The following is an 8,584-nucleotide window of genomic DNA, read 5'->3' as shown; positions in this document are numbered from 1 at the left end:
TTAATGTACCTCCACTACGTTTTGCAGTGTGGACCAACGTAGTGGGGGTACATTTTCCCATGAGACTGGGTTGCTCTCCAACGGGATGGGTTTAAAGCAGAGAGTGAATTTCGTTTCTTTGTACGTGTGATGGTGGAATGATGATAAAATGCTGGTAATAAATAAAACTAAAATAAAGAAAGATCCCCTTTGCCAATATCCTCTCCCAGGGATATAACAGACTAACTGCTTTAAAAAACGAAGACGCTTTAAAATGCGTTGAGACCATTCTTTCACCTCGGTTCCAGGAAGCTGTCCATCTTTCTCCTTTCCTAAAGCCGGGCATACACTGTACGATTTTTTTAAATCATTGCACGCAGCTACAGCTCAACTGTACGATGAAAAGTTCAAAGCTCAACATGTTTGCTCTCACACTGTGCGACCCGATGCTCTGATGCGATCTACCTGCTCACACTGTACGGCTAAAAACCATGTGGGACTCAGCTCCGCAGTGAGATGGCGCTACTCAGACTCGTCTATCCAGAAGCTAAACCAGTAGAAGAGGAACATGAAGCTCACTAGAGTGAAACGCGCTGCCTTGGATATTTGGATTATTTTGTGCTGAAAGCCATCAGGCTGAAATTCAGCCCGATGAAAAAATTTCTCGCACGACTGGAGAATCGGCAGCGGTGTCAAAAGTTCACACATTTGTTACTTCAGTAGAAGTATAGATGCTGCAGTTTAAAAACACTCTGGTAAAAGTTGAAGTATCACTACTTATAAAAGTATAAAGTAACCTTTAAAAAAACCAGCCAGATGCCACTATATGAACTGAAAGCTCAATTCTTAGACTATTCTTAAAATTTCTCTGAGATAGGGCCAAGGATGAGGGAGGTCTGGTTGGTCTCCGTCTCCCGATACGCTCTCGCCTGTGTCCAACCTTTCAGACATTCCAACATCTTTTTCTGAATCCCACATTGTAGCATGGCATAGACAATTCCCGTTAGCAGTTTGAAGAACACCTGCTTGCTTCTGATGATCGTACAGTGAAAGGCCGACTTAAACGCCTCACACACCGACTAACGGTCTGTTTCTCCACCCTAACCTCAGAGAAAGTATGCTACTGTTATTAAAAGGTCCTTCATTCACCCTCAACCAAACTAAAATCCTTTATTGTTCCCAAACACTATTGTTTAATACGTCACAGGTAACCAGTTGACATAGATGGGTTTCATCTCTGTACATCCGTAGAAACATGCTTCTCTACTTTCAGCTGGACAGGCAGCATTAGGCGCATAAGGGTGGAGACTCAAGCAGGGTTTTGCTGGAGTTTAGGTGACAGACGTGGTTCTTGTAGTGGGAAAAAAGTATTCAACTATTCACCCTGCATGGAGATCGATGGATTTCACTCAGTCGGCACATTTATTCATGTCTTTGCAAAGAGAGAACAGTTCATCATACAGCCCTAATGGCAGCATTCTGCTCTGTTCTGCCTGGGCAGCGTTCTTTCCTCCTTACTTACAACAATGGAAAGCAGTCAGAGTCAAAACTAATTACAAACACTTTGGTTAAACAGTAACATGTTATGAATAAACCTTGAGAAAGAATCTGGTTTGTTATGGAAGAAGCTCTGTCTGGTCTACAAACACCATCCAGCTGAGAATTGTGTGGCCTTGAGAGAGAAACAGACTGAGTGAAAACTTTTATGGTGAGTAAATAGGATAATTTTATATATAATAGAAGAGAAATCGAAATTTTCCAACAATATTCTATAAAGCTGATTGGTCGTAGTTGAGGCGCTCATGATCGCTGGAGTTTGCAGCCTAGCAGAAGTTCCTGTTCTCCTCTCTGAGGCTGAGATCATAAACCATCCAGCAATAAGACCTTTGGCTCCATCTGTTGTCTGCTCCTGGCTTTAAAGCAGGGATAAACCTGTTAGTAAAGCCTGTAAGTCGTGGAGAAACTCTCCTTGTCCATGTAGAACATCGGCCTTCCAGGAGCTGTAGCAGTTACCTTTGCTGCAGAACGTCTGAAGAGTAGAACCTAAACTTTTGGATATTTTTCACCCAGTCGTCCGTTTTCTACACCCGACCACCTTCACCTTTCGGCCATGTTGGAGAGGGACTTCCTGTCTTTATCTGTTGTTGGGACTCCATTTGTAAGGGGTATGCAAATGATTAAAAATGCTGACTTCCCCTATAAAGGGTTACACTAATCTGGAATGTGCGACTCTTCTTTTGTAGTTAAGTAATCTCCTTTGTTTTATCATTAGTGATCTTTTATAATTCTTCTTTAAAGTTTTCCTGACCAGGCTAGAAGAACCAGGATAGAAGAACTGGGCTAAAAGGCTTGGATCAGAGCCTACAGCTGGAGGGACGCAGAAAAAAAAGTCAATCATTGAATGAAAGCGGCAGCAGGACGTGCGGAAGATCTGATACCATCTGCTCGAACCACATAACCAGATGCTAGAACAGAACCAAAGGACGGCCATCAGGCTGAACTTTTAGCTGAGAGTCTGTTTAATGAGTGATGACATGATGGGGGGGGCTGCAGTCCCTTCATGGAGGTTCAGTGCAGCTTCCAGTCAGTCACTGCCGGCCAGCCAGCTCTGCGAGCAGCGAAAACCCCCCTGCAGGGCCCCCACTGATGTCAGGCAGAGAGAGGGAGGGAGAGCTGGGAGGAGAGGGAGGCATGCAGGTCCTTTAGCACAGAGTGAGGCAGCAGCTTAGGGAGAGAGCAGGGAGGCTCTGAAGCTACCACACCTCCCCCTCCTCTTCCTCCTCTGCTCCTCTTCGCTTCCTCCACATCCTCCCTGTGAACTTCTGGCCCCCCCTCCCTGTTCAGCATCCACGCAGGGATGCGGACCCAGCAGGGCTCGGAGGGGGGCGAGCCCCTGCCCGGGGACAGTAGCGGCAGCTCCTGTCTGTCGCCTGGCTCCGAGTCCGGCGGAGGGAGCCCGGCCAGAGCGGCGGACGGAGGTCTGGGTGGATGCATGGGTGGAGGCGGAGGCAGCCTGGGCGGCACTCTGAGGGGCGTCCTGTCTCGCTATTGGAGCCTGGAGAGTCTGCACTCCACCACAGGTAAGGCTGCTCTGCATCAGGATGGTCAGGTGGCATCCACAGCCTCCTCTGGGTGTTGGCAGGGAGCTGTCCTATCAGAACCACCTTAGGGAGAACATCACCTGATCGCTCCGGTTCATCCTGCATGATGCTGTCCCTTTACCGGCTATCTGAGCCGACATCACCTGCTACACCTGACCTCAGCTCAGCTCCTCTAGGAACGTTCAGGAAGCAGACGTGTCCAGGTCCAGACCCAGTGGGCCTAGAGCTGCAGGACTGGATGTCACCTGCTCAGCTGGGAGTTCTGGGTTCACTGGGATCCTGCTCTCTGGTCCACTGGACCTACTGCAAACCAGGCATCGTCCTGTTGGGCCGGGTCCCGTCCTACTGCACACCGGTACTGTCCTTCTGCACACCAGACATCGTCCTGCTGGGCCCGGTACCGTCCTACTGCACACTGGTACCGTCCTGTTTGGCATGGTACTGTCCTTCTGCACACCAGACATCGTCCTGCTGGGCCCGGTACCGTCCTACTGCACACTGGTACCGTCCTGTTTGGCATGGTACCGTCCTGCTGAACACCGATACCGTCCTACTGGGCCCGGTACCGTCCTAGTGCACACCGGTACCATCCTGTTTGGCACTGTACCGTCCTGCTGCACACTGATACCATCCTACTGCACACCAGGCATCGTCCTGTTGGCCCAGTACTGTCCTACTGGGCCCTGTACCATCCTACTGCACACCGGCACCATCCTGCTGGGCCCGGTACCGTTCTACTGCACACCGGTACCCTCGTGTTTGGCATGGTACCGTCCTGTTTGGCACGGTACTGTCCTGCTGCACACTGATACCGTCCTACTGCACACCAGTACCATCGTACTGCACACCGGCACCATCCTGCTGGGCCCGGTACCGTCCTACTGCACACCGGTACCGTCCTGTTTGGCACGGTACTGTCCTGCTGCACACCAATACCATCCTGCTGTGCCCGGTTCCGTCCTACTGCATACCGGCACAGTCCAACTGGGCCTGGTACCGTCCTACTGGGCCGGGTCCCGTCCTACTGCACACCAGCACCATCCTACTGCACACCGGCACCGTCCAACTGGGCCTGGTACCGTCCTACTGGGCCGGGTCCCGTCCTACTGCACACCGATACTGTTCTACTGGGCCCGGTACTGTCCTGCTGCACACCGATAGCGTCCTCCTGCACACCAGGCATCGTCCTGTTGGGCCCAGTAGTAAAAGTTCAGAGCTAAGTCTTTGCAGAGGGGGCAGTGTTTGCGAAACTTTAGGCCAAGCGTTTGTAGTCATCAGGTTCTGTATCACCAGAACCCAGCTGTGGTTTGGACCTCCACCCATAAAGTAGACTGGGACAAGGAAAGCTCTGCAGATCACAGTGGTCTGGCTGTGGTTTTGTAGTAGGATCCATGTTCCTGATCCTGTTTCTAATGAACGGCCTGGATTATTCTAGAAGGTGTTGGAAACAGAAGAACTGATTGGTCCAAAGGGCCCAGAGAACATGTCCAATGAGCAGCTAGGGACCCTAGGAATCCAGTGGACTGGTACTGGTACCGATATTGGCACTGATGCTGGTACTGGTACTGCTAATGGTACCAGTATTAGTACTGCTACTGCTACTGTTACCAGTATTAGTGCTGGTATTGTACTGGAACACAGGGTTATTTATTCACAGGTTCCGGGTCAGAGCCAGGAGCACTAAGCTAATCTGTGTCCTATCTAGGTGAAGCATGTCTACGTCCTGTTCTGTGTGGATTTGGACCTGGAGCCGGCCGGCCCATTTCTGAGCTGATGGACTCCTCTCCTCCTGCTGTGGAGCGTTTCCCATAGCAGTGGAAGGAAGGGTCAACTGGGAGGGGGCAGAGCTACTGGGATCAAACTGGGCCTGACGATAAACACAGCAACACAGCTGGATGTTGTCATGGTGATGAGGCTAATGAAGTGTTGTTAGCATGTAGCAGAGCATGAGGGAGGTAACAGCATTCATAGCAAACATGGATGATGGTGAATCCCAGTTCTTCATATCTGCTACAGCTTTGCCTAGAAAACTTCCTGCTGCTGTTTTCACTATGGTGTCCAATGATCCTGACCTTTTCCTTCCACAACTACAGAGCTTCCATCAGACTGTGGTCTGCTTCAGATGTGGGTGGATGTTACTGGAGCTTTAGCTTCTCCTTCTCAAAGGATGCAGGCCTTATTGTTAAGGTCGACCTGAGCTTAAGCATTGGGCTGTTGCCATGGTAATCAAGGTTTCATGTGCTGCTGTTTTCTCCTGTCAGGCTTGGAATTTTTACACCGCATTCACTCTCTGGTCACTGTATAGATCCAGATAAATCAGATCACCCACTGAGATTAAAAGTTTAACATTTCTATCTAAGGAAAACCAGCTGATTGCATCAGGTTATACAGGATTTTTTCCTCCTGGATGAGCATCTAGAGACAGAAGATATTGACTCTTCAGCAATCCCTCACACCAAGAATGCTTGCAGCAGCAGTGGAGAGGAAAACTCCCTTTGAACAGGAAAAAATCTCATCAATAGCTGGCTAATGTTTGCTGGCTGGGTTAGCTGGCCTCGTTAACTGGCTACATTAGCTGGCTATGTTAGCTGCTAGCTGCGAGGTTTTAGGATGGATGGTGCAGAACTGAACAGACGAACGATTTATCCACAGAAACGTTCTGCTTTGGGCTTTAGTTCCTTCTTAGCCAGCTGTTAATTTAAATCCCTGAACTTTAACGTTTCAAATCATGTCTAGAAACACTCTGTAAAGGCTGTGTTTCTTCCCAGGCCTCTCCTTCTCTGTTGCTCTCTGTGTTTTTACCCAGAGTGCATCAGGAGGGTGCTTTGCTTCTTCCCAGTGTGGAATTCTGGGATTCAGATGCTAAGAAGGATCTGACAGCTTTTATGATAATGAAGATTTTACCTCCAGCGATTCACAGGAGGTGCTGAGAACCAGAAAGAGCCCTTCTAGAGATCAGAGGACCGAGCCGCTCCAGCTAAGCCTGACCTAACTGAGCTTTGCAGCTGCTGATCCATTAATGAAGTGATTGATTGTCTGGCTTAGCAGCGCTGCCCCCCTGATGTGGAACCAAGTATCTCCCTGCCTATCGTCCTCTGCACCTGAATGACCCAGGGCCTTTCTAGTAGGAAGCTGAGCAGTAATGGAGGAGAACGCTGGGCTGCCCAGGCACACACACACATTACCCGCCGCCCTCATAACTGAGGCAGGAAGCAGTGATGAGAGGACTGTCTGAAAGCATCCATCACAGAGACATTCAGACGCGCGGTTTTGTAGAAAATAGGTCGCCTTTGTAGCGCTGAGCCCGAGGCGTCTGTTTTCCTGCTGAAGTTTCACTGCAAGTTTAGTCCAGGAACACAAAGCCTGCAGTGAGTTCTGTTAGAGCGTGTTTAATCAATCTGCACACGTCACTCTGCTGGTTTAACGCCTCTGAACATCATGGTTTGATCTACTACTGAAGCATCATGGGGTCCACTGAGGGACCATTCCAGGGGACCCACCATCTCCACAGAGACATATACAGGGTTCACCCGGTCCTTTCAAGGCCTGAAAGCTTCCAAAGTCGCCATCTGGTGGCGGGACTGACTCACTGCTCCATCGTCTCTGCATCAGTGAACAAACCTTCACCTTGTGTTCCATTGTTTCTCATCTATGATCCCTCTCAGTGTCAAACATTCTTCTGCTCCTTTCCACCGGATCTTGGACCTTTCTATGGGAGGTCCTTGTACCTTCCACTGGGAGTTCTTGGACCTTTCCATTGGGAGTTCTCGGACCTTTCCACTGGGAGTTCTTGGACCTTTCCACTGGGAGTTCTTGGACCTTTCCACTGGGAGTTCTCGGACCTTTCCACTGGGAGTTCTTGGACCTTTCCACTGGGAGTTCTTGGACCTTTCCACTGGGAGTTTTTCAACCTTTCCACTGGGAGTTCTTGGACCTTTCCACTGGGAGTTTTTCAACCTTTCCACTGGGAGTTCTTGGACCTTTTCACTGGGAGTTCCTTGGCTCCAGTAACTTCCTTATTTGCTCATTGTGAGCATGTGCAGCATGTGGTCTAGCTTGTAAAATCCTAAGAAAGGCCTTACGTAGGTCTGCTAAGAAATAGAGCAGGACACAGTCACTGGAAATTTTTCATTTCTCATTTTGTGACCTGTTTTAGAGTTACTCAAAGTGAAAAGAACTGAACTTCTGCTCTGATTTGTGATATTTGCCAAAATTTCAGTAAACAAAAGGCAGAAGGTCTAAAAATGCTCAGCATGTTAGATAAGCTCTGATTCTGTCTGGGTCCTGTTGGCTGGTATTGATAAGGCAGGAATCCGTGCTTGTTTGTTCTGCTGGTTGTTGGTTTCAGTGTTCTGGATGTCTGGAGACAAACTGGAAGCAAACTGGAACAATAACAGTAGCATTATTAACAACATGCCCAGATCCACCATTAATTAATTTTTTTTACAGTGTCCTGTCTGGCAATGTGGCAATAAGAATAATTGTCTTGATGCCAAAAAGAGCCCAACAGATTTTACTGTCACAAGTGTAGCAGTACGGCTATCGCCATAGTGTTCCGCTTGATTTATGCGTATAAATAGCTTTATTATAATTCATGCAGGGAGTTTTACAGATTATATGGACACTGCAATGTCAGTAGAACAGGAAAGGAAAAACAGAAAAAAGGAGAAAAGATGACAGAAAGAGGAGATAATAGGGAGATAATGATTTTCAGTCTGCTTCATCACCTGCAAAGAGATGTAAAAAGAACAGCACAACCAACAGACATGGTTCGAGACATACAATAAAGTAACACCTAGATACTATCACTGAAGTAGTATTATTAAGTCTGACATGTACTCTGTGTTACCTGAAGATCAGAATATGGGCTTTCTGTGTGGAAGTGAATCTCTGAGTACCTGGAACCAAACACCTGTAGTTGATTGTGAGGGTGCACTTGTGCATGTAAAGTTTATCCAAAGGAAAAATGCTCAATAGTGGTTTAGCTCATCAGGCAGGTGGATATAAAAACTTTAAAGGGTTGGGGCCACCCTAATGCCCCCACTCACACCACACCGGAAAAAATAAAAGAAAAGAAAAAAAAACGCGGATGCACATTGACACATACTCACATCCATCTATTTATGGTTTCTGCTGCTGGACTCTGAGGGCCTCCACAGTCACCAGGCTTTCAGCACCGTCGCTGTCAAACTGCAAAATATAGAGGAGCTGTTAGCATGTTAGCTGCTGTTTGCTAGCTGTGTTTAGCTGCTGGCTCTAGTTTTGGATGTTTACCCAGTCAGACCATTCCAGAAGTCCCAGTGCTCCGAGCATTTCTCTCCTCAGACCTTTGGGAGGACCTCTGCTGGACGGCGGATCCCACCGCTGCTATGTTTACCGTCAGTGTTAGCCAAGGAGCAGAGGGGCTGCTGCCTGTCCCCCGCCGCCTAAAAAGCAGAGAGAGCAGAACGTTAGAGATTGAACTAACAGATTCTGCAGAGTGGGAGAATAGAGATAGAATGAAG

General features: G+C 48.4%; 1 protein-coding gene across 2 annotated transcripts in view; it reads left to right on the top strand.

Annotated features, from left to right (window-relative positions):
- The window catches only part of arhgef4 (Rho guanine nucleotide exchange factor 4), a 51,880-nt gene that overhangs the window by 8,395 nt on the left and 34,901 nt on the right, over positions 1 to 8,584 (top strand). Inside the window, exon 1 of one of the 2 annotated variants that reach the window (XM_015400669.1) lies at positions 2,714 to 3,059. The exons of the other annotated variant lie outside the window; for it this stretch is intronic. Coding sequence (XP_015256155.1) covers positions 2,837 to 3,059 — 223 coding nt within the window. The 5' untranslated portion in view covers positions 2,714 to 2,836. Of the gene's footprint in view, positions 1 to 2,713; positions 3,060 to 8,584 lie in introns of those variants that run through there. 2 annotated transcript variants of the gene reach the window in all.

The sequence above is a fragment of the Cyprinodon variegatus genome, unplaced genomic scaffold, assembly GCF_000732505.1.
Source record: "Cyprinodon variegatus isolate N-32 unplaced genomic scaffold, C_variegatus-1.0 Scaffold1131, whole genome shotgun sequence".
NCBI lineage: Eukaryota > Metazoa > Chordata > Actinopteri > Cyprinodontiformes > Cyprinodontidae > Cyprinodon > Cyprinodon variegatus.
Note: the sequence above shows the minus strand (reverse complement) of the source record. Positions and strands in the feature narration are given on the sequence as shown.